The following is a 26,847-nucleotide window of genomic DNA, read 5'->3' as shown; positions in this document are numbered from 1 at the left end:
AAGATAGCTGTGTGTAATTGACTACCTAAACAAGAAACACACACACCACTTTTGAGCTGAAGTCTTATATTTGCTTCATCTAGGATGCTCATACTAAAAGTTGGGAGGAATGGGACAGAAGACCTGGTTGATGAGTTTTTTGAAAATAAATTAAATATGAAGAAAATGAGGCATAGGCAAGTACCTTTGCTTCGTCATTTTCACCCTGCTGGCCAGATGCAGGCAGAGTTTTAGAAATGACCAACGTGCCGTTTGATGTGCCAGTAAAGAAGATTGGATTGCCCACACAATGTTCCCTATTAATATATAAACAATAAATGTGGCATGTGATATAGAATTGGAATTACCTAATATCTAAGAGAGATTAGGAGTTGTAGTCTCAACAGATCTGGACGCTTCTAAACTGAGAAAGGCTGGGATCATCATATATTTCCATAATAAAGATCTACCGGATATACTAAACCCAAAACTGCCAGGAGCCTTCTTAATTTTTTTAGAGCCATGTACATATTTTCATTGTTTGAGTTTTACTGTGTATGATCATTCTTCAAAATGTAATGTTATGATGTTAATCTGTTATTAGCTGCTTTATGAAAACTTGATTCTAGGAGATAGTATACACACTTTAAAAACAAAATAATTAGAATGAAAACTGTGCTTTTCCATAATCAGCAACAATGAATAGATTCCACTTCTCCAATTCCCTGCCCAATCCGAGTCCCTGCAGAGGTGGTGAACATTTAGCTAGCACACCTGAGGTTGTGTCAAGGATGCAAGAAGAAGCTGTGTGACATATATAGTTCTGTTCTTCAAGAGCAGGGAAAGAAAGGGCAAAGGAAGAAAATCCTTTTTTCTGGGCCTGTCAGCTGAGGCCGTTACCCCACTTAACCTAACGGTAGGGCTGGCTCTGGAAGGGAACCTACACGCACCCAGATCTCATCTTTACCAGATGAGATGTCTGCATGCAGTTTGTATCTCACCATCTCATTTGTGATTGCAGCTTGTTATAAGGGTAAAATAGAAGGAACATTAGCTGATAATGATAAAGGGAGACTGTCTTAACTACTGTGGCCTCCAATCTTGTCCGCCAATCTCATTAATCTCTGTGGCTTCCATTTTTGTAAGCAAGGAAGGGGGAAAAAAAAAAAACCTTGAAAGGATTAGATAGACCTCCCGAGTTGGATTCCAAAGGCTGTGTGTGATCTTCTGGCTGCTTGTGTTTTAACAGATGTGGTTTACAAATGGCCTGACCCACCAAGAAAGATTAGCACCTCACTGTTTATTCTTCTTCAAGGGAGAAACTGTGGGAAGGTGACACATTTTGCCATATGTCAGAAAAAATAAAATGGTGCGCAAATGCAGATCCATGGATGTTGGAGCTGCTGCTGGTGGTGATGGTGGAGGAGGCATCTTAATTCTCTGCTAGCTTTTTGTCTTTCTTTGCCTTATGGACTGCCGCTCAGGATTCCAGGGTAAAATGAAGGTGTTTGGTTGGCCAGTCTTAAGAGAAGCATGTGGGGGGATCAGCATTGCCAGAAAAAAATGTTATTTGTTTTTTTAAATGTTTCACTTACCTCAGGGTGGGCACAGTTTTGATGGCCAATGGCAGTGGATGGGGCTAGGATTTCTCATTTTGTTTTCCTGAGAGATGTTTTGACTCCTTCTTTTAAAAAATATGTTCCAGACACTTTAAAGCTTCCCTGCATTTGGCAGGTGGGCACTGCCTCAAAGTGGCAGAAGACAACTCAACCAATTTTGAGCAGTCCTGATTGTCAGAAACATCTCAGTTACCAAAAGGTGCTTGTGGTCTCTATGGGTGGTGGGCCCACAGAATGCCTGCCCTATGACTTACTCAATCCCAGCAAAATTTGAGCTGCTTGCATCCCATGAATAAACCAGCTGGAAACTAAGCCAACTTAAGAAATCCATTTCTGAGTTTCAGCCGCTTCCTTCCCTTTGACTTTCGTGATGGCCTGGACTCTATTTACCTTGGCTTTTGATTGGTTGATTCCCCTGCTTCTTTACCCTTCCCAACTATGCACCAATCACTTTCCATTTTGTGGGGGGGGGGTCTTTGAAGATATGTGGTTTCCTTTGATATATCTTTGATATCTTATCGATTTGGTATCTATCATCTATTGACTCCTCATACTTGACAACTTCTTGGCTGGGGCATCCCCGTATGGACCAGTGAAAGGAAAAATAAAATATAACTCTTTTACCATTCTTCCTGTTTCTTGGGCTGGAAAGGGAAACCAGCAAAGCTGTTGTTAATTTCCCCTTACCAAAAAAAAAAAAAAAGGAGGGGTGGGTGGGTCTGTCTTTCCCTGGCCCACCATGAAAGGAAGGGGGGGAAAGCAGAGGTTCAACAGTTAAGGTCACTTTAGAAGAGGACAAGCAGTCCAGCAGCTCAGGACAAAATAGTCATGGAAGTGACCACTGACCGGCAGATAATGCCGAGTATCCCATGGGAGTGGAGATGTTCACCTACAATGAAAGGAAATGCAGCCAGCAAACTGGGCAACACCCGCAAAAATTGAAAAATACTGGCATTTGTTGCATAGCAAGAAAACACAAATAGAGGTGGCTGGGGACAGGTAAAGGACAACAACATCATGTGTCCTCCCTTGAGAAATGGTTAGTAGTTCGTACCTGCTCTGAAGCAGCTTACTATAGTCATGCAGATCAGCCCTTAGTCAGATAACAGCCTTATACAGCCATAGAAGTATCTTCATAGGAGCCTCACTTATAAACCACATGGCCTACCTGATCCTTTAGTATTCAGAGTATTTTCTGCAAGTGTATGACTACCAGATCTGGGCTACAAAAATCTCGACAAGCATTAGATATCAGCAAAGAGAGACAGAAAACTGTCTGTTGTTCTGTTAGTGTTCATCTCAGTTATTGCAGCCCAGATCTTGTAAGCCTAGCAATTATGGGCTTCTGATTCCTGCCCCACACATTTCCTCTGACTTTGTAAAGTTTTGGAGAAAAGGTTTAGCAAAAAGAGGCAAAGAGTAGTAGGATTTTTATTAAATATCTGTCAGATTGAATATACATAAAAATGGGGATGGGCATCTCTGCAAAATAATTATGTGCATGTTTGCTTAAAGCCAAACTCCACTGAGTTTGATAGACCTTACTCCATGATATCTGTATACATAGAATTCAAAGCATTGGCTTTCTTTTCTTTTCTTTTTATTATTGGGGGGAGGAGAAAAAGTTGAATTTATGAATAGTTTGCCACAGAAGGGAGAGAAAGAAGGGTTTAAACCAATTTGTCCACCCCTTCTAAACTACCTTCCGGTTGATTAAATTATTTTTAAAGCATATTATTAAATTATTTTAATTAAATTAATTAATTAATTAAAATAGTAGTATTAAAACTCCGTGGCCTTCATCACACAGTATGCTAAGCCCCACAGTGTGGTTTATTTGGGCTTAGTGAGTTATGTGAACCCAGCCATTATGGTATATAAACTGTGTTTTATAGTTTGATGTCTTGTGGTATCCCAAGCAGTTGAAGATTACAATACTGTAACATTCATGTATGTAGAATGCTAGCATAGCAGAGAATAAGGTTCTAGCAAGCACTTTTGTAAGAAGCTAGTTTTCTACACACACATGCATTTATATTTTTAAATGGAGAAATATTTAATAACATAGTTAACCATTTACTAGCCAAAGTTGAACAGCTGAGAAAACAGTACCACCTTATTCTGCTACAGAAGTAGCTTAATTTTGACCAAACTGCTCTGATAACAGCACTCCTTAATGTTAACAAAGAGGAAATGCATTTCCATTAATCTCTAGTTTCTATCCATCCCCCCAAACTTTATCTCTGGGAGCCTGATGTTTACTGGAATATGGGCAAAGTTGGGGGAGAGGAAGCTTTTCAAAGTAATTGTTGGAGATGGTCTGCTGGATTTTTGTAGGTACAGTCTGGCCTATAAATGCAAGTATGTGTATACAAGAAAGCGATCTCATGCCTGGACTAGGTTAAAAAAAGTTTATTGTAGCCAAAAGGTACAAGCTGAACTGAGTTAGATTTTGTGTCCCTGTGTTTTGAATTTCTCCATACTCATTTAATTTATAGCCAATGAATCAATTTTTTTAAGCTTGCTCAAAGAAATCTGTGCTCTGTTGCATTTTATGTGTGTGACTAGCATCAGAAGGAGATCATTTCCATAGAAAATTATTTCATTTGTTCAGTTAGTCATGCTGATTCCACATTCTAAAATTCACCTGTAAGATTATTCTTATTTAAGCTTCCATCCTTTGCAAAGCAACAGTATAAATTCGATGGGTCTTACTTCCTGTTTGCAGCCTTAAAGTATAATGATATAAGAACAAAGTTTTATTAAACTTGTATGTAATCAAAGTCTGTATTTTATAAGACTTTCCTTATAATCCCCCCCAAAAGCCCCTATTTCTATCACCAAATCATATGAAATCAGTTCAAATTTAATCAATTCATAAATAAATTAAAGTCAGATGATTAATTGTTAATTAGATTTAGGACTAATTTTGATTTTTGTTTTTAAATTACTTGATTTCTCCTTGTTTTAAATTTTATTAGTTGCCCTGAGCATTCACCAGAGTAAGAAACTGGAATACAGATCAATTCAAATAAAAAAATATTCAACTAAAATTGTTTGTTGGCTCTCTAACTTTGTTATTATTATTTTTTAAATGAATATATCTAATAAATCAGTTTTCCCCTATTTGGATTCCTGCAGATTTCAGCTCACATACAGTATTTCTCAGTAATAATTATGCATGAAGGATGCCCAGATTTAGATACATTGCAGTAAAATATCCACAGGCGTAGTCATATCTAATATATCTATATCTGGATGGAGACAGAATTTCCAGCCCTATTTATTCCAACAGCAGAGAACATATGTAGCTGATGGTTGAACTGTTGGGTTCTTGGTGTTTTCTAGGCTTGGTCATTTTCAAGACATTTTATTACCAGGCTAGGTAACATCATCAGTGCTGATGAAGTTACCTAGCCTGGTAAAGAAACATCTTCAGGGAAACAACCAAGCTCAGAAAACACCAAGAACCTAATAGTCCTATTTATTTAATGACCCTGTGAGGAGCATCAATATTTTACATCTATGAGAAAACAGTAGGAAGGCATCTAATGAACCAATGACAGGTGCATGCAATCTTAGATTGACTTATTTGAGAATAAATCCCAGAGAAGTCAATGAGATGGATTTAGAATAGATGCATATAATACTCTACTATTAGATTTTAACCAGCTGTTGTCATATTATATCAAGACTTGTACACTAATGTTGGTTCTGGTCTGGACCATTTCAAGTTGAAGAAAGCTCTGCATAAATCTAGCATATGCTATTCTTCTTCATGGAATATTACTGTTCTTCACAGAATATTACTGTTGTCTTTGGTCTTGGAGTTTTTCAACCAAGTAAAGGTTGGCAGGACCTAGCTGACCTGGACTGATCTCAAAAAACTTTATAGAGTCAGATTTAATTAAACACTCGGATGGGAGAAATATGAGGGCTGAAGTCTAAGTGGCAATGGTAAACTTCTATGGTTGCCAAGAAAACTACATTCCTTGTGGTTACCAGGAGTTGAGCTCAACTCAAGGATGTATTTAGCTTTATCATAAGCAACCAACATGCCTATGAGTTCTTTCCTTGACTTTTTTCTCCCTTTAAATTATTTCATTAAAAAATAAATAAATAGAAAGCTAGCATTCTGCAGAGCAGCGCACCCATCACCAGTGATGTCTGCTGTAAACTGCAGTGACCCCAAGTAAGAATGTCATCACACAAATGTTGCCATTAAGAACTTGTATCCTGATGTCAGACACAAGTTATGGCATTTGTGTGATGATGTCGTCAGCACTGGTCATTTGTCCCCCCTCCATGGACACCCATACCATGTACTGGTATCATCTATATTAATCTGTATTAACAAGAACACTCGGAGGAATGGATTATGAAGATGGCAGAGTTTGCAGAAATGGCTAAATTGACTTGTTTGATTAAGGAGGGAACAACAATCACTTTTCTAAAAAACTGGAAGCCCTTTATGGACTTTTTGCTGAAAATTGATAAAAATGAATTGGTGATTTTGGGATTTGCTGATTAAAAAGGGTTGTTTATGGGAAGAAGGTAACCAAGATATGTAATTTGGGAGGGTGGAGATGGTAACTATTATGTCTATAACTGCTGCAAAGAAGATTGGAAGTTGCTTCTTTAGATATTTTTTCTTTCTTTTGTCTTTGTCTTTTGCTGTCCTTCACGTTTTCTTTTATTCTTTTATATCTTTTTCTTTTTTCAATTTTTCTGTTTAAGTTTCTGTAGTTTTTTAATCTTGTGTAAAATTCTATTTCAATAAAAATAGATAGATAGATAGATAGATAGATAGATAGATAGATAGATAGATAGATAGATAGATAGATAAACACTCTAGGCCTTGCTGATTTTCTTAGAAAATAAAATTGGTTACCAAAGATCTGTACTTTGTTTGGAAGTCCAAAAGATCAAAAGACTTAGAGGAGGAAATATTTCAATAGAACCAAGGTTTTGTCCAGTTTTATTGTCCTTAGAGGAAGAAGTTCTCTAGTACAAAAGTTGTTTATGAAGGGCTGGCCTGGAAGGCAGAAATTTGTGCAAAAGATGGAAAGTATTCTTACTCTGACCCGGTCCAGAAGATCAAAGGATTGAGAAATGAAAAATAGGGACAAAAATCATTGTTTCCCTTTTTTTCCCCATCAGATTCCCCATTAGCTGGGACATACTGTATTTGGTGGCAAGGGCATCTGTGGGCAGGGGCCAGAAAAAGTCAAGATGTCAGCTGCACACATATAAAAAGGGTAGCGCTTTGATCCCAGGGTTGTAACTGACATCTTGACTTTTTTGACCCCCCAACCCATGGAGACCTCTGGTGGGGAGAAAGGGACAGAATCTTTAAGAACAGTACCTCTAGGTTGTTAATCACCTCAAGGAACTGCTGGGGTATTATACTTTACAAAGGACAATTTTTGGTTGGTATTTGAACAGCGGTATGAGTTCAGTTTAAAGATAAAGAACCCATATTTAAATGATCTTGGACTTTGAATTTGCCCATTCTTAACCCCTGGACTGACAGCATTTTCACCAGACCCACTGGTCAGCTGGTCAGTCTTCCTCACAAGCATTTCCTGGGTTGTATTTTTCAAAATGTACATTAAATATGGATCCTGTTTTTGATTTAGCATTTTGTCTTTGAGGTAGGTGTATTAAGCAATGATCAAGCACCCTTTCCAAAGAAATGGCTAAGCATGTCACCATTTACTTTGCAAAGACTCGAACAAAAAAAGAGAGAGATGAAAACGGAGTGGTATAGATCACTGCTTTCTGAAAGTTTGGCATCAAAGTGACCTATGTGAAAAGACCAAATCTGGATAATTTGAATTTACTTGGGTTTTCTTTCTTAATTGGGGAACAGATGACAAGACTGTAGAAAAACTCTACTTAATCTTATCTGGGCTGAGAATGAATTTTAAAAGATCTATTTTCTCCCTCTCTCTTTTTGCCCCCATTTTCTCTCCCTTTGTTAATTTAGTCACATGCATCTGACCTCATTTGGACTTCCTTTGGGAGAATGGAAAGACATTTAAAGGGGGCTCACAGTTCATAAGAAAGAGTTGGATGAGTCAAAGAAGAGACTGACTTATTATGGATAAACAAGTTCTTTTACTGTATCATTCTGTTTCGTTTTTCTTTTCTTTTCTTTTTTTTTCAGGGAAAAAAACTGCACATTGAAAAGAAAGTGAGCTCAATTTTAAATGTTGTGTGGGTGTGTGCAAGTAAAGGAGTGAAAGATAAAGAAGTGTTTGCATATAAACAAACAATCAAAATAATTCCCGAAAGGGCATTTCTGCTCATCGTACATAACAAACCGTGTTGTTTTTTTTAATTAATGGGGTTTTATACCCACTTTTTTTTCCTTTGGGGGAAAAAAGCCAGTTCCATTGCAACCAAGGATCTTGTTTTACTGATGAAAAAATGGCATACGGTAACTACATTGGGAGGAATAGGAATTCTACCTGTGAAGAGCTCTTGTTCCTTGACGACCAGTTTTACATCAGTAACTATAGCAACTCTCCATATTCCCATGTTCAGAACAATTTGTGCAAACCCAAGTGAAAACAACGTCCAGCTACCAATTATTGATGTTTCATAGCCCAAGCCACCAAAAAAGATTTTGGACTTGGCAGCAACTAACAACCTTTAAAATAGACAAGAGTGAGGATTAGTAGAATGTAATTGTAGAATTGAGAGGCAGGGGCTATCTAAAATATCCCTTTTGGGGATTTTCATATGATATAGAGGCAGATCAGACTGAGACAGAGCAGTGGCCATTCTTGGTTCTTAATGTGCATCTGTATAATTGTCACTTTGCAAACTTTAGACCTCTTCAGACTGGCCAAAAGTCCTGGTGTTCCCAGTCTTTGCAGCTTCAGATATACAGTAATCTACTATCAATGTGTCTGCTCTTTCCTGAAAGACTTCATCTTGACTGTCACCTAAAAGAACCTGAACAGTCTATGAGTAGACTTGAGTGATCTTCACCAGTCAGGAATGCTAAGATCCTTCTCATAGTCAGAGAGAATTGGGAAATTGTTTTGCAAAAGAGGCAAATTTCACAGGCACAATTTTTGACCACAAAAGTAGAAATAATTATGGGTATGGAAATGCAAGATGTCTGGGAAGTGGGGAGGGGGGGAAATCTCCTGTGCCCACTCTTAAATCTCACTAAAATACCCAAACTTGAAAGAAACGCTTAATTTTTTATTCCCATTCGTCTAGCAACACCATGTCAAAGGAAAGCCTCCTGTAACCTGCTGGCTGGTTGGAGTCTAAGGTGGAGAATGAGCTTGATATTGTCTGCATGGTCGTTGTCAGGATTCCTGACTTGATCTCACTCTCATTTTCTTTTTCTCGTGACAAAAGCTATAGTCAAACCCTTTTGGATGGCACTGGGTTTGGGAGAAGGCTGTGTTAAGTAATAGATCCCCAGTGAAAAATCATTCTAAGATCTACCTGTAAATTGAGGACCACCTCTTCCCCATCCTTTGTCTCCACTAACTGCAGAAGCTCTGTTAAATCTTTCCCAGCTCCACCAAAAGACCCATGGACCTTCTACCTGAAAAACAGATGCTGGCTGCTATATTACAGTCTTGGTCCCAATAGAAGTGAATATCTGTAGCTGAGGGTTGAACTGTGGAGTTCTTGGTGATCTCTGAGCTTGGTTGTTTGATTGCAGACATTTCATTACCCAATTAGGTAATATCATCAGTGTGAGTGACAATGTTAGTAGCTTGCAGCAAACCCCATACTCACTCACACTGATAATGTTACCCAGGTGAGTAATGAAATGTCTGCAAGCAAACAACCAAGCTCAGAGAACCCCAAAAACTGTGCAGTCTTGGTCCTTTTGATTCTCTCACTTTTGATTTTCTTCTCCCAGACCCTCTTCCTCCTTCTGACTCTTGATATGCTTTTGCACTGTTTCTGTCTCACATAGAATGAAGAATGAGAGAATAAGAGTACTCATAGCAGATATCCTTGATATGATGTCAATGTAATAATGAAACAATCAGGCGCTTGGGTGCTTCAAGTCTTAGAACCGTATTCAAGCTTACCACAAATGCAGTTTCCATCCTATGCTCGCATTTTCCTTTCAGAGATAAACTGTCGCAACATTAAAATATCTAAGTTAAGAGATTTGCAAATCTCTTTCTTGATAGGTTTAATTTAAAAACATATGAACTTTAATGTTGAAGTAATTGCTCTTCTGAAGAAATTTCAATAGCAAATCATACTATATGTCTTTATTAAGCACGAGTTATTTCTCAAACCCACTTCATTTCATCCATCCCATAGTTTTGTGATGCTTGCATTCTAATATGGAAATCTGTCTTTAGAGGTAGAACAAGCCTTGACTTTGCCACTGAATAAAAACTTGAAACTTTGTCTTAAATTAGCAATAAAATGTTCACAGTTTATTAGCAAAGATCTATTCCAAGAAATAAAAAACTCTGACACCTTTTTATAAACCGTGACAATTCTCTTTTTTTGGAAAGACAGAGGAATTCCAAATAAAAATAAAAACCATAATTAGATAAACAATGCAAGAACCAATGTAAGATGAGATAAATCACAGAACATTTCTTTTACAAGATTCAGTCTTATAAACAGCCTCATCTGCAAATGTTACAATTATTTGTAACATCATGCACACTCACTTTTTCTGATCTTGTCTGACAAATGCACTAGCTTTGTATTTTAAAACATGTAACAATGCAACTTACCTGAACCTAAATCGGTGGAAATTAAGGCTTCAGCATGTAAAGGAAATTGGTGCCTCTATAAATGAAAGCTTAATGAAAAACTTATTTTATGGCTAAAGATTGGTATTTTAATCATTCTTGGTGTCATTTACTCATGCTCTAACTAAAGTAAAATTTCCTTTCAGTCAAGGTCAGGTTGATACCCAGCTAAGTCTTTTTCAACAACAATACAGAAATCGTTCAAAATTATTGTTGTTTTTACTTACCTCTGTGGTTCCTGGTGGTCTCCTGTCCAACTACTAACTAAATCCAACCCTGCAATTCTCCTATAGCAGAGCAGGCTCTAATTCTAGGAGTTGTAGTTCCAGTATATCAGGTATGCATCAGGGTGAAGAATGGTGATTTTTTAAATAGTAATTTTATTAAAGATTACAATTGCAAAGATAAAAACGAATACAAACTAAAAGCAAAAAGAAAAATAGAAGGTGCAGAAAAGAAATAGAAAAATAGAAAAGAAAGAAAAAATAAGAATATAGTAAAGAAAAAGAAAAATAATATATAAAGAAATGACTTCCCCCTTCATCACAACAAGTATAAACAATTTAGTAACTTATCAACTTCTCTTACAATACAACAAATGATCTCTTCTTCCCATATCTCATATCTATAAACAAATCCTTAAAACCTCGTTGTTTCAGTCCTGATCAGCAAAAGTCCATTAAGGGTTACCAGAGATAACAACATACCATAATAAGCCAACGTTATATTCCTTTTAACAATCTTGAGCTTTAGTCCCTTCAAATAATGTCCTAGCACTTGATTTCTTTTCATTTGTTCTTTGTCCCTTTCTCACAAAATTTTTCAAAGCTTTAACAAGGGATATCCAGGTCACTCTTTTGGTTTGTTATTTGTATATCCCTTTTAATTATTAAGACAACATCCAGCTTCTTTTGTATGTCCAGTGTAGCATCTCTTTCCATATCATTCTTGTTGCCTGTCATTTTTAAAACCACTTTCAGATCAGTCTCAATCTTGTCAGGTAAAACTTGTTTCTTCTTCCATAACTTCTTTTAAACACAGTCTGCCTATAGAGGCAAACTCTCTTAAAATTAACTTCTGAGTCCATTGTTCAAAAATATGTTTCAATATGTCCAGTGTTAAAATAGTGTGCTTCATTCTGTGTTAGTAAGACAAATGTAAGTATTCTTCTCCTTTAATTGTAATCTTTAGTTCCTTCTGAATCCCTCTAGTGTCCAACCTTCGAAGTCTCATCCTAAAATCTCTTTTTTTAAAAAAAAGAATTCAAAACCAAAGCATTTTCCCATGGGAATAATTCTTATAATTGATTCCAAAATCTTATTTTAAATCCATCTGGACCCTTGGTCCATTTGTAACTTTCCAAAATCAAAGTTCTAATCACCCTTCCACTGTTTACAGACAGTCCCCTACTTGCAAACTCTCGTGTTGTGAACTTTCACTGATATGAACAAGATGTACCCAGAAATCAGAACCGGAAGTTGGGCCAGAAATTGGGAGCAGGTGGGAAAGGGTTAGTTTGCAGCGTGCGGCAAACTAATCCTTTCCCGCCTTCTTCTGCCTTCTGTTTGCACTGGAGGTTTGCACTGGAGTTGGAGTTCCCAGAAAGAGTTAGTTTACATCGTGCACTCCATCACCGGGGTGAGGCGGGGGGGGCAGTGGCAGAGGACAGGGGAGAGGGGGCAGAGGTCTCCTGCCTTGCCCACCAACAGAGTGCACCACGCCCCACCGTCTTGTCCCTTAGTCCAAGGAGCCACCGCCACCTCTCCTGCCTCACTCACCTGGCGACGCACTGGCAGCAGAAAATAGGCTCCTTTGCCCACATCCCTGCCCTGCCTCCTGCTTCCTCCCCTTTTTTTTTTACTTTTTACTTAGTTGGACTTACAGACTAAGTGGACTTACAAACAGCCTCTTGGAACATAACCTGCTCATAAGTAGGGGACTGCCTGTATTCCAAAATATTTTTTTTAAGTCGTTAAACTTGTATTTAAAACTTCTTTCATTAAGGATTGAAGGAAACTCACCCAGTGTTTTCAGATGTGTCAATCCAAAGGTTCCTAATAGCTAAAAAGCAGTTAACAAGCAATTTCTGAAAGTGATTAGACAAGGGAGTATGTGAACCCAGTGTCCTTTTGAAGGTGCTGACTGTGGTTAGAGCAAAAAGATGTCTATTCCCTCGCTTCCCAGAGCTCTAAACCTGCCAGAGACCACTGTCTTGTGGTCTTCTCATGAGAAACAACTATCTGGAGCACTTGTGGGCAATCTCGAGTCCTCTCCTTGTCCGGAGAGGAATTATCAAAGAGCTGGTCTACTCGCCAGCTCTTCATTCCACCATGGTTGTCGTCCCACTTTTAGCAGAGTTGTCTTCAGTTTACCTTTTCTTCCCCAGAAGTCGAGAAGATCGATTTAAAAGCAAATTATAAAAGATTGGTGATGGGTGAAGTCTGAAAACGGTACATTTTCCATTTCCCCTCAAGGGAAAAAACTCCATGAATTGGCCTGAGGGAGTACCCCAATATTTATATTTTCAAACTCCTAAATGCAGATTCTTATAATACCCTACTGTTGTACATATGCTGATTTTTTACAATCCTTGTTTTTCACCTGCCAGATAAATATAGCCAGTTCCTCTGGAAGATGGCAAGGAGAAGAATCATATACCAGTCATCCAGATTTTCCTCTGTAAATCCTTAAAATATTGTGTCATTCCTTTTCACTGCCCCCCCCACCCCCCGCTGTCATCAAATGATGAAAAACGAAGGTCTTCGACTTACACATACAGGTATTTTGAATGCAAAATAGTGCAGTGCCAAAGATTCTTCAGAAGAATTTTCCAAAATGATTGTGCACAGAGAAAGCCCACGTAAAACAGATTTCAGGGGGAGGGAGGCTGTGTGAAAAATTCTAAGTAACATAAACACATAGAGATGCAACACCTGAAATTTATCCATATGTGAGCAATTCAGCAGCATAGTAAAAATTATATGTTTGGATTACTACATCAAAATAAGAAATCAACCCTGCATTTTCCACCCACGGGCGCTGAATTGTATATGGGCAAATAACATTTGGATGTGCGGTTTGTAAATATGCATGTGGTAACATTGGGAACCAACCCCCAGGTGAGAGAATACATGTACTTACTCACTGCTGGAGAAGGATCATCCAATTCATTGGGTAACAAAAGACCAATTGGTTTTCTTCAGAATTACTATACAAAGGATCTGTTCATGCACAACCCCCAAACCAAGCAACTGCCTCAACCACGGGTAGGTAGCCATTTGTGGCATAATTGGAATATTGAGTGGGTAATGTGATCACTCACAAAATGGCTACTTCAAGTGAGTTTACTGTTCAGAACTTGGGTGCCACAGTAGCTCATCGCCAGTTTAAAAAAACCCTTCCATTTCCAGAAGGTGAAGTAATCCCATTTACAACACCCTCAAACTCCCAGTAGGACTTGTAGGATCTAAAGGCCTTGCTGCAATTAAATGTGATGTTGGAGGATGCTCTGCTTTTTAGCCTTCTGTGTCTAGTTAACTTTTTGTTTTATTAAAATAATCTTAATGAGGCAAGTTATTTGACACGGGAGGTGTTTCAGGGCACGTGGAAACCAAGACCCCATGTTGCCTATCTCTAACATAAACACAATTCTTCCTTGAGACCACCCAGACTTTTTGACTTCTTCAAATGAAGAAATTGGCTGATTGTTACCACAAGACTTTATCCAAACACAAATCAACTTCATTAGATTACTGCTTTCATTAGCAGCCCAGGATCTCTTCCACTACCTGACATGTAGGGAGAACAGAGTTAGTTTGGGTTTTAATAATTCTGTCTGCTTTTCCAGGAGATCCACTCTTTTGCTTTCAGACAACACAGATCCAGTCCTGGGATTTATCTATTCGTTTTATGTAACGTCTTATTCCTCTCTTCGATTATCTAAAGTTTTTAATTTAAAAGAAATCATTTAAAAGCCAACTGTAAAATATGTTAGAAATATTCTTCATTAGCAATGTATAAGGTCAACAGAACAGCTGGGTAACCCCAATTTTATCCCTGATTCACGATTTACACAACCATACCCTGTTGCTTCTCATACATAAAGCACCCAGCACCCAGAAAATACATTGGCATGCCAGCAACCCCCTTCTAATGCCATAGCAAGGAATGGATTCCATTAAGATTCGTTAGGAAAGGCTTTTGCCATAGATCTGAGTCAAGTATGCTTCAAGCTTGTAGAATCTCCTTAGTTTTGTATTTCTACCCTAAGAACCAGCGATTGGGGTTTTCTGCAAAAAGTCATTCACATAAGCAATCTTTGGGGGCTGGTGTGCACATTCAGAATGTTGAGAGCATGAAGTGAGCCCTCCTACAAAATAGCAGCCATTAGGGGATGCTTGGCTATGCCCAAAATGGTTGCCATGGTGGTTATGACTGATCTAAGAACCTTGATGAACTAGAAGGCCAATGGATGAAGTTTCTTCTCCATCATGCCTTTTAACCCAGTTATCTCTCCAGCACCCAGTTTACTCTTCTCTTTTCAGGGGCAGGTGGGCACAGTTCCAAACAGTGCAGCCACCTGACATTCATATTGTCTATGGAGGCTGGTGTGGGGTCTACCGTAGAAGCAACATATGAAGGATGCTTGCCTAATCACAAAATGGCTTCTGTGATGGTGTGGTTAGTCCCAAAGTTAATAAGCTTATTACTTCCTGCAATCTTCTTTAACCCTCCAGATACTTTTTATCACCTTTTTTTCTGGTTTCCAAGCAGGTATTCACAAGCAGCAGGTTGCAACTATCCATTATTTTTATTTTCTAAAAGTGCTTATGGGGCCACAGAGTCATTCTTGTAAGAGAGAGAGAGATGATGATGCTCAAGGCTGTCCTTTGCTCGGCAGGATGTCAGTTCCCGTATTTTATTTTTTGTTGTGATGTAAAGGATTTTTTAAGGAAGGGTCAGGCAGGACAGATAGCCTAACAGGCAACAAGGAAGCTTTCAGTGAATTTGTAGGAGAATCTGCCCAGAATGGTAACTGGGGTTACCACATCCAGATCGCAAAAAGAGATACATTGCATGATGCAAGGCTAGATTGCAGCAAAGAGATACATAATTTTGGCAGCCAAATTGTGTCAGCATTAATAATGGACCTTCCTAACAGCTTTCATGTAATTTGGAGATGGTAGGAATTGAACCTGGATGCTTTGGAATGCATAGAAAATCCATCCATCCATCCATCCATCCATCCATCCATCCATCCATCCATCTATGTTCTTTCTCTCTAGCTAGCTAGCTAGCTAGCTATCTCCTGCCTTTATTGTTTTTACAAATAAGGCAGTGAACATACCTAATATGCCTTCCTCCTCCTATTTTCTCCACAACAGCAACCCTGTGAGGTGAGTTTGGCTGAGAAAGAGGGACTGGCCCAAGGTCACCCAGCTGGCTTTCAAGCCTAAGCTGAGACTAGAACTCACAGTCTCCTGCTTTCTAGCCTGCTTTCTTAACCACTTGTGCACTCATCTTTGAAGAGGAAACTTTTTGGGATTGATTTTATTTACACTTTCAAGTTCACATGTACTACTGTCTTCAGGGAGGCCCTTCCTAGAATCAGAGGTTGGAAGGTTCTGCTGAGGTCAATCCACTACTTAATGCAGAGAATCCAAATAGAAATCTTGGGCAGTTTTCCATAACATTTGTAACCAGGGTTAGCTCTGCTATAATTTATTACCATTATTCTGTATCCTACAGTCTAGAACAATGCAACATCAATCCCGAAGAACAACTCTGTGAAATACAAAACTATTAGCAGGTTAACCTGGATAAAAGCTAGGATTTTATTCGAAGTTTCTGCCTTTCTGAGCTTTGTTCTACAACTCCTGTAGCCTAATTTTAAGAAGCTTGGATCTTCTGTGCATTTGTAAAGAGACAGAATTTATAGAAGCACAAAAAATAACTTGTGTGGTGGTCATGACTGGGAGGGTCTCACTCTCTTAGAGGCTTTCCAACCTAGCAATTTACAGTTGTAGCGATATAAAGCCTGTGTGCATTAGTGATGTATTGCCTTAATGATGACTAGATCAATAAATCACTGGTGTAGACTTCAAGACTAGCTCGGTAGGTGCTTCTAGCTTCAAAGACAGAGAAATCAGAAAGATGGTGGCAGAACTTGATTACAAAGGAGGCATTTTTCCAACGAAAGCGACCTAGCTTGCATTACAGCAGCACAAAATTTCAACATCTCTTCTCTTGCACATTTCATCCAACAATCCTACTTCATCTTTGTCTGTTTCATTAACTTCTCAATATGCAAAAAAGACTTTCTCCCCATTGCTTTGTACTGTAAGTGCCTGCAGGATTGTTTTTTCAAAGTGGCCTCATATGAAACACTCCAACAGAATTCATTATCTTCTCCAGTTAACAAATCTGTTAAGAAAGGAGGCATGATGAAGAGGATTGAAACAATGGAGAAAAGAATGCAGGAAACTGCGAGGCCATGACATGGAAGTAAGGAACTTGATCCTGGAGTGAAATCAGTATGTTACCTTTGATTTTGAGTTCTGGTGCCTCAGTTGTAAATTATTGAGGCTAAGAATTGTCCATCCTCTTTCAAAATGCACTTTGGATTCCCCAACCCAATCACAAACATCTCCACAGGATCATCCATCCTGAGTTTGATGCTCTCCACATGGGTCAAGCTACAAGTCCCCAAATTCTTGGCCTCCATTGCTAGTGGCTGGAAGTTCTAGGAGTCATGGTAAGGTACAGCTGGAGAACCCTTGATTAAGAAAAGCTGGTATAGATTCAGTATGTCTCACTATAAAGGCCATGTGCTTTGAACGTAAATGGTTCTGGGTTGAAACTTGGCAACTCTATGTTACAAAGCAGCAGGGAGAATAATGTAAAGTTTCTTGGCAGAGGTTTTACAATAAAAGATACCTGCCACCAGCTGAATTTCCTGACTTTATTTTAGTCTGTCCACTGTGCAGGTATTTAACTCTTCTATCCAGGACCTCTTCCTTCTACCCGGCACTAGCAAAACTAGAAATGAAGGTCTACTCAAAGTCCAGAAATAAAGAACAAACCTAGTTTTGATCTTGAAACAAAAGGGGTAGCTGGGTAATCACATAGATGAGTGTTTTTCAAACTTGGCAACTTTAAGATGCATGCTGGCTGGGGAATTCTGGGAGTTGAAGTCCACACATCTTCAAGTTGCCAAGTTTGAAAAACACAGACATAGATGGAGAAGGTTTTGAGAATCCCCTTTTAACTCAATGATGTTGAATCTCTAGATACAACAATGGGGAGAAAGACAATACAGGAAAATATGGGAATACAACAATTGCACAGAATTCCAAATAAAATTAAGTCTGGCCAAACTTTACTAATAACTTAATTATTACTTAAATAAGATCTTGGATTTCAGCATGTGTTTAGAATTCACTGCAGAGAAAGTAGTTGGTGAAAGGTCACTGGGCCTCCTGCTAGGGTGCTGTTTGGAGGCCTTCCTTGTGGCTTCTTCTTCCTCTTCAACCTGAGCACTATCCTCAGTTTAACAGAAGGTGAAGGATAATTTTTTTAAAAAACCCATTGGGGAAGCTGTTGCTTTGCCTAATCAAGAAAAACATTTCATCTCTGAGTTGTTGGTTTAAGCCAGCAAATTAGAAAGCTGTGTAGCAACCCTCTGGTTGAATGATGAAGGTGTGGTCTACTTTTCACCAGCCATTCACTGTATAAAAAAGATGACAGAAGAGATCCTTTTGGAAAAAAGGGAAATTATTTCCATCTATTCAGGTCTATCAGCATGGGATTGATTTACTAGATGTTCCAGATGGCCCTGTTGTGCCAACCAAAAATTAGGGGATTGTTATACTCCAGGTCAAGGGATTTGTGATGGAGGGTCAAGTTAAGCCTTTATCTGGCACATCCCAAAGAACTGTTGCTAGAGTCAGTTAAAATCACTGTGCCAAACAGCCCAATAGCAGGAGCGGAAACTCCAGTCATAGTCCACTTTTATGGACCCCGTAGACCAAGGAGCGATGTGCTGAAGGTGGAGTGTTTTTGTTTTATTTTTGAACTATGTCAAACGTATTCTTTTAGAGTCTGCACTACCATTTTGCTCTGCACCCCACACCGTCAGGAAACTGTGTTGCAGATTTTTAGGAATTATGAATACATTGCAGATTCCATGCATGTCTCTGCCATCTTCAGTTGCTCAGAGATTAAACCATGTTCCCTCCTGGTAGTACACCAGATTACAGAGGTGTTCGTGAGGGAGGGGTCCAAAAAGTCGAGATGCCAGCCACAACTATGCAGTCAAAGCCCCACCCCTTTTTATGGACTTCAGTTGCATGGTTGTGGCCAATGTCTTGACTTTTTGGACACCCCTGCGGACCCTCTTGCCAGGTTATGTACTCTGACTCCACCTCGCTCTCACTGCAATGCCAAAAATGATGGAGGGAACCTTGTAGCAATGAGTGAAGAAGAATGCCTGGCCATAACCCCTTTTGAAACACACTTGCCCTTCAGCCAGGATGCCTGCTGTAGGAATTCCAGATTGCCCACAATTGTCAGGTGGGTAAACTGTCTGGGTTTAAATCTGATGCATAGGATGACAAAGGGGAAAAATTAAAATGAAAGCAAACTTTTGCTTTCCTCCCTCCCTCCCTCCCTGGCTTTGCTTGCATCACTCTGGCTTCATATCCCCTGGTAATATACACTGACATTAATTTCTGTCGATTTAGCAGCAAAGGGATTGTTAATTTATTCATGGTTTGAGAGGATCTGAAACAAGGAAGGGGGTCGCTCTCCAGGATGAATGAGCAAGGGGAAAACACTTCTCGTGCGACATGGAGTGCTCCTTATTATTTGTTTCGCCCAAAGTAATGAATGCCTTGTCCTGATTAACAGCTTTGACCTATTTATAGCTGTACTGTTCCATGTCGCTATTGTGCCTCTTGGATATTCTGAACTGCACATAATATTTTCAAACCCATCTACTGTCGTATTTGTCTAGCAGACATCATTATTGCTTGCCAGCCACTGAAATCAAGGCCAAGGAGAGATTTTGAAAGCAGCACTTTGCAGAGATTATGGAAACTGATCTTTTGTGTCTGCAATTCAACTTGGATTGGGGGGGGGTGCCCTCCACCACCTTAATTTACCACAGTGTATCAAGGGAACGTCATTCCAATTATTCCTCCAGTGAAGGTTATTAACTGATCAAAATTAAGTAAATGTTTACAAAGTCTCCTTTTTCTTTCTTTCTTTTTATTTAACCAGCATTGGGGTGGGGAGGAATGCCTTTGGAAGCGAGTGATAAAATCATGTATTATATCTTAATCATCTAGTTGGCAAACGGGTCCAGTCTTCTGGAGCTAAAGTGGATTCATTATAGCCGTCCTCTGCTCTCACACGCCCAGTTTCTTGGAGAAGCTGCCAAACATTAATTCCCAGGCTAAAGCCATTTAATTTTGTTTGTTTAGTTTGAAGCAAAATTATCCTTCTGCCAAAGTTGTAGGGAGAATGTACTTGTAATTTGCACAGGAGAGGACTGGGCAAATTGCTTGGTCCAATACATTGCATTCAGAGCCAAGGGATTAGTCAGATGTTGGAAGGACCAGTGGTTGGTTCATATGGTTAAGATAGTCACAACCTTTCTCAAGCAAAGACTTGGCCTTGACTTTTGAGTGGTGGATCACTCAAGAAGGGGACTGAGGGTTGGCCAAAGCCTACCTTTGACTAATTTGAATTTATTAAATTAATGCGGTACAGACAAAAGTGCCCATTGTCATTCATTTCTTTTCCCTTCAATCACATGAAAAATGACCATTTGAGAGGAACCTTCAGAGACCACCCCAACATTTGGGGGGATGCAATGTTATGCACCCCTGGTTGAAGCTAACGGAAGGCTTTTGAGTAGGTGAAGGGGACTGAGTTGAAAGAGTGACATTCGTAGGCAAAAATATAACCAGAAGTATGAAAATAAAACAAGTAAGTGGGTATCATGATTCTCCAAGTCTTCGTACCAACTCCAAGCAGGTTCTTTTAATCTCCAGTATCATTGTCCCCATCTCTCCATGCCAAACCATCCAATCACTTTGCATACCCTGGGGAGATTTAAAAACAACTCAGGTCTGAGAGGCAGCAGTGAAAGCAGAAGATCCATAACCGTGGTTTGGGGAATTGTGGTCAATATCAGCCCTTATTGTTATTTTCACCCAATCCTGAGATTTGGAAAAGATACTGTCTTGTTTTTAGCATAAATTAACAGTAAGTGCTGGGAAGAGCAAAATGTGGTGCCAGGGTAAGACTTGTGTTGCTTGGAAGCATCCTCCTTTCGCAGAAAGAATCTGGGCCTTAGAGAGTGATTCTAGTTTCACAAAAGGAAAGTAAAAAGTATTGGGAGAAAGGAGCACCTATAATTTACCAGGCTGACGTGAAGGAAAGAATGTGGTCAAAGAAATGAACAAAGCCATGACCTATTAGGGCCGATGACTTACCCTATTCTCCTTACTGTTCATTTTTTACCAAGATGGGTAATTTAAGAGTTTCAGATAACTGGCTTGATAATCTTGTAATTGTAATCGTTGTTACCTTCCATTGATTACAACGGAATTTTAGGCTCTGAACTTAACAGAGCTAGTCTCATAGAGCCATCCTTTACAGCCAGGGATTTCTGCAGGATATGGTCAAAAAGTTCAAGATGGCCACAGAACGGTGCAATTGTAGCTTCAGACGCCATGCATAAAAAACTCATGAAGCTTCATTTGCAGTGTCACGACTGCTATTTTAACTTAAACATGCTCCTTGCATGCTTCATGCAGAGGTACTACATGGATTTCAGATGATGCCCTGGTAGACTTCTAATATTCAGTAAGAACAAAGTTTCATTCTTGTCTCCTACTGATAAAAAGTATTGCTACAATATCCATTTTGGGAAAATATGAGAATCAAATTACAACCTTCCTGTTATTATACACCCAATAAATGTTTGATTAATGGTCAATGTCTTGATTTATCTATAGGCAATATAGACATTTTACTGTTCCTTCCTTCAACCATAAATGTTTATATAACTTTTCTATTTCAGAATAACACTATGGATCTGAAATGGACATGTTGTAATAACTATGTTAGTCTTTAAGATGCCATATTTTTTTGTCATTTTTGTGGCAGTGGGCAGTCACAGCTAATTTTTGGAAAATTGTATTTTTTTTTAATACCAGCTAAAGATTACTTTTGTTCCTTTCAGCTCCAGGGATCCTTGAGGAGAAAACTGGTGGTAAATCTGACACCAGCCAATAACAAGAGATCAAATGGGATTGCTGACAACACTTTTCTGGATATTAAAAGAATCCGAGGTGGTGATAATCTTTCCATGGGGCGTAGTCAGTGTGGTAATAGTTGCCCAAACCAGTCAGTATTGGGATCATTCTCAGTTGGTCAAGGTGCTCCAAGGAAAATGGACAGCTCAACAAACAACAGTCATTCTAGTGCAAATGGGATGTTTAACATGGCTCTAAAGGAGGTCAAAAAAGAACCTGGGGAGACAATCTCTTGTAGTAAACATTTGGATGGTCAGACATCCCAGAACAATGCTTTTCCTAACAGATATGGAGAAGACACAGGGGAACAGTTGATGGACCCAGAACTTCAGGAGCTATTCAATGAACTGAGTAATATTTCTGTGCCCCCCATGAGTGACCTTGAATTAGAAAATATGATAAATGCCACCATCAAGCAAGATGAACCATTTAACATTGACCTTGGTCAGCAGATCCAGAGAGGGCCACCAACCCAATCATCTTCCCTGCAGATGGATAAAATGGTGATCAAGCAAGAGTATTCACCAGGGTTAAACCAAGCTTCAGTGGGATCACCTCAGATGAGGCCTCCTTCTACAGACTCAGCTTTCACCATGTCTGGTGCTGCTATGTCCACCTCATCTCCAGTTCCTTCAGTACCTCAGACTCAGACTCCTCCTTCTCAAGGGACTTCAGTCCCCCCTCGGCCATTGGCCAACTGGCAAGAAGTTTCTCATGCCCAGCAATTGAAACAAATAGCAGCGAACAGACAACAGCATGCTCTGATTCAGCAGTGCCAGCAAAGCCAATCAGCAGCACCCTGGCCTGCTTTGTCATCTACAGAGCCATCTTCTGGATCATTTGTCCAGGAGAAGATGTCTAGCCCATCCTTCCACCAGCAACAACAGTTCAGTCCACAGAGTTCTGCAATGTCTGGGATCCCAGTCAATGGGACTCCATCAAAAGGAATGAGCAGTTATACCTACCGGCCAAACTCCATGCCCCAGGGAAGCTCTGTCAACATCGTAATGCCACGAAAGCCTCAAGACATCCCCAGAAGTTATGTAAGCAACAGTCAGGTGTCACTGGAGGAACCTCAGAACAGTATCAAGCCTTTGTTTCATTTCAGCTCAGAACAAGCCAACAAGCAGATGTCTTCTGCTTTGGGACCCCCAAATAAGCCTTCCCTTCTCCACTATGCACAGCAGCCACCCCAGCAGCTGTCTAACTCAGCAGTTCAGCCACAAACTTCACAACAGCAGCAGCACCATCCTGCCCAACCTCTCCAAACCCAGCATCTCCAAAGGCCTCCCAATGTACCCTTAGCTCTACAGCAAAAGATCATGCTCCAGAAAATGCTACAAAACCAGAGTGGTTCGGGACTGCAGTATCTGGGCCCACAGAATCAGCTGGTAAGATTTTCTCCTATATCTCATCATGCAGTTCCTATTTGGGGTAAGCACAGACAACTTTTTAAATGTAGAATATTTTCATGATGCATTACATTACTTGGGAAGCCGTGTAGTCTGACTTGCTTCCTTTCAGATTCTGAACAATAAGAATGGTTGAGAAAAGAGTTGGGGGGGGGGGGTTTAAAACATTTGGGAGTTTTGCAGCCCCAAATTCAGCAGTGCTCTTTTGAAGCAATAAGAAGCAAAAAAAGTCATGTGACACCTCCACTTTGCAAATTTAAGCAGGGAGGCAAATAAGTTGCCATCTACCTTAGAAGAGCATCATATGGTGACACCTCCCAGGTTGGTGTTAGCTGGTGGAAACATGATTTGGATTTTAGAAGCCATGGAATGATTGCTACTAGTTATGTTAACTAGTTATGTTAACATACTAGTACTATGTTAAAAAATCAAATATTGGGGTCTTCTCTTTTGCTTCATTTAAAAAAAAAATGTTGTGAGTGAGCTAACCATATAAACAGCTTGGACTGAAATCTATCTAGTCTTGCTTTCTCTGAGGTGGAAGAATCAGTTTTGCTCTTTACACTGGAGTCATCAATACTTTGAAATAAAGTTAATCCTTCTAAATGGGATAAGCATGCTTTACGTAGCCGGGGCAACACTGACATAATCTGGATTGAAAATTCCAGTGGGAGGAGCCATCATGCAAAGTGGGTGTGGCAGTATCAAATGGGGTGGAGTCAGGATTTTTCTTTCTTTTTTTTTTTCCTAAGTGTTGAGAAAGGTTGGGGAAATGGCTACTTTAATCATGGGTTGCTGTCTAGCTGACTTTGGCTAATTTTGGAAAACTAAGCAGGTCAGACATGATTAGTGCCTGGGTGGGGAATCATCAGGAAATCCTGCATAAGTTAGATTGGGAAGTTGAAGAGATATTTGGAAAAAAGCCAACAGCAAACCAACATCATATTGTTGCTAAATAACTACACACTCATATAGTCAGTAACAGTTGAGTTCAACTCAATGATACTTTACTTTTGTGTATTTTAAGGAGCAGTACAATTCTTCTGTACTGTATGTCCCATTTTGATAGGTCAAGAAACTACACTGGTGACTTTTTATATTTGTGGCTCCCAAAACTTGCAGAACTGTTGGCCAGGAAGAGAGGAAGAAAGCAAATTCACAAAAATGTGCTTTGAGGGCTGCATAAGATTCTGGGATGACAGATTGTCCATTCCTGTTTTTAAATAAGGGACATATCGTTTCCCAGGTCCACAAGTGTCTTTCCTTCTCTGCAGTGTGCTTTGACCACAATTTTCTTGCCTAATTCTCTCAAGACACATTGCTTAAAGTCTCACTGCACAACTAGCTAAACCATGATGCTCCTCCTCCATTAATCTGTCAACAGTAAGGAGAGGGAATAAGTCTATCATGATCCAGTTTGGTGTAGTGATTAAGGCATCAGGCTAGAAACCGGGAGACCGTGAGGCATGAAACCAGTGGGGTGACCTTGAGCCAGTCACTCTTTCTCAGCCCTAGGAAGGAGACAATGGCAAACCACTTCCAAAGTCTTGCCAAGAAAACTGCAGGGACAAGTCCAAGCAGTCTCCAGGAGTCAATAATGACTTAAGGCAACCCCCCCCAAAAAAAGTTTTCTTAATGATGACAGCAGCTATGCAAAGTGTCAGCAAGTATAGCAAGTTGCATTTATTTCTAATCCCCCCCCCCCCCCCAGTATCCACTCAGACAGCCACAAGGAAAGGACTAAGTCTAGTCGGGAAACAGGACCATGGTCATAACAAACATTTCAGAACAGTTGCAGGGTTGCACAAGTGAAGTCCTGCAACATGTTGCACTAAGAGACAGTGTGGGACCTATAATCAGATCTCCCATGTTATCAGAACTGGACTAATGTCATTGGGCAGAAGAGGAGGAAGTAGACCTTCCTCATCCTGTGTCATTTTCAAATGTTTTAAATTGCCCCTCTTAAGCTGCTATTTGCACCAGAGCAAAACCTACAGTTCTGTAATTTGTGATTATTAATCTATGGTTCCATGTTAGTAAACCAGGATTGCTTGTGAGCAAGGGGGCCATTCAGTAGTGGAGATGCCTGAAATCTGTAAGACTGGTGGTGTTTCCAAAACATGCTTATTGGGGCATGGGCACTTGTCCCACAGAGACAAGTGGAAAAATGCATTGTGACATCATAAGTTTTATCTTTGTATGGGACATTATAGTGCAAGTAGAAAGACTGGAGCTAGTAGGAGATCACAATGCATTTTTGGTCATTTTTGCATAATTGTAGTTAGGAACTGAGGCCTGTGCCAGTGCACCTTGAGCCACTGGCACACCTCCCCAGAATTCAGCAACTTGCCAGCTATACCTGGCTTGGATTTATTTTAGGTTATTTTAATTAGAAATAATAATACATGCGAAGCTTGGCAGGTTGCAGAGCAAAGCAACTGTCTTTGCGTCATCCTTATTTCCATCTCTGTGCTTGATATAGGCTCCTGAGGCATCCTTAGGAAATAAATACAGTGGGGGGCTGCAGCCCAGGACTTTGGTTGGAAGCATGCCCACCTGGTGGCTGTACTCACTAAGGCAGCCAATTAGCTAACTAATCAGCAAATCTTACTTTTCCAAGAACTCCAGAATGTTCTGTTTTTGATCTGGAGCATATTCATCCCACTGTTCTGAAGATGATCCAGCAGTGTTCTGAAAGTTAAATCTTCCAAATGGAAGACATTCATGGTCACACTCCATATTTTTTTGGAACAACACTAACGGCTTCATTTCAGAAGATTAATTTCCAGAAAACCACTACACCATCCCCTTGAGTGGTCAGACCAGCCTGGTCCATGACCCAGGGTAGTCCATTCCTACAATGGTAGGTTTTGTACATCTCTACAAATAACTCATTTTATGAAAGGACCTAACCCCCCCAAAAGATTGCTTAACCATTCTCTAAATGAAGGAGATTAGGAGAAGGAAAGGATTGTTTCTTGGTCGATGTAGTGCTCAGCAATACACTCAAAGGCCCCTTTCATTACTGTTTTCCCTATAGTGATATTGCATAACCCGGGGAAAACAATAGAAGGGGGTTTGAAAGATGATAGATTCCACAAGCCACATAGATCTCTTATCAAAGCAAGCTACTGACAGCCAGACCAAGATAACTCTAAAGCTAAATGCACTATATAATCATCAAGTGTAAGGCCTGCAGGTTCAAACCCTGTTAAAGGATTGAACATGGAATATTTCATGTGAAGGATACCAATGCCTGAAGACTGCCAATAAGGAGGAAACTGGTTGTGTAGTACCTCCTACTGATCCGTAGCTAGTAAAACATCTAAAGCCACATAGGCCTCTTTCTTATCTATCTCAGCTTTCTAACATGGGTCTAGGTCAGGGGTCCTCAAAATCTTCAGCTCATCAACCTCTTCATGAAGTTTCAGATTGGTCAACAACCCCCAAACGTTTATTATATGAAAATAATTTAATAAATACTACTTTAATAGTGCTATGAAGAATAATAAACCCTTGGATAGCCCCATCACCTCAGTATTGACCACTTTGGGGAACCCTGGTCTAGTTGAAACAGAATAGCAAATTAAACATTCTAGTTATATTTATGATTTGCAACAGATTTCAGATTTATGCATTCTCTCTTCTTTTTGTCTTTGCCCTCAAGGAGAGGGGATTTGTCTTGGTTCATAGTTTCTATCAAAACAGTGTTTCCTTATTGATCTGAACATGGCAAACTGGCTTCTACAAACTA

General features: G+C 39.7%; 1 protein-coding gene across 1 annotated transcript in view; it reads left to right on the top strand.

The window, feature by feature from the left end:
- MAML2 (mastermind like transcriptional coactivator 2) overlaps window positions 1–26,847 on the top strand; it is a 178,537-nt gene that overhangs the window by 105,233 nt on the left and 46,457 nt on the right. Inside the window, exon 2 of the mRNA XM_088140598.1 lies at window positions 21,609–23,072. Within this exon, the coding sequence (XP_087996724.1) occupies window positions 21,609–23,072 (1,464 nt within the window). The remainder of the gene's footprint in view (window positions 1–21,608; window positions 23,073–26,847) is intronic.

Source organism: Python bivittatus, unplaced genomic scaffold (genome assembly GCF_059951505.1).
Source record: "Python bivittatus isolate LINGU-HERP-01145 unplaced genomic scaffold, Pbiv_v1 ctg000340_np1212, whole genome shotgun sequence".
Lineage (NCBI taxonomy): Eukaryota > Metazoa > Chordata > Lepidosauria > Squamata > Pythonidae > Python > Python bivittatus.
This window is presented reverse-complemented; position numbering and strand designations above follow the sequence as displayed.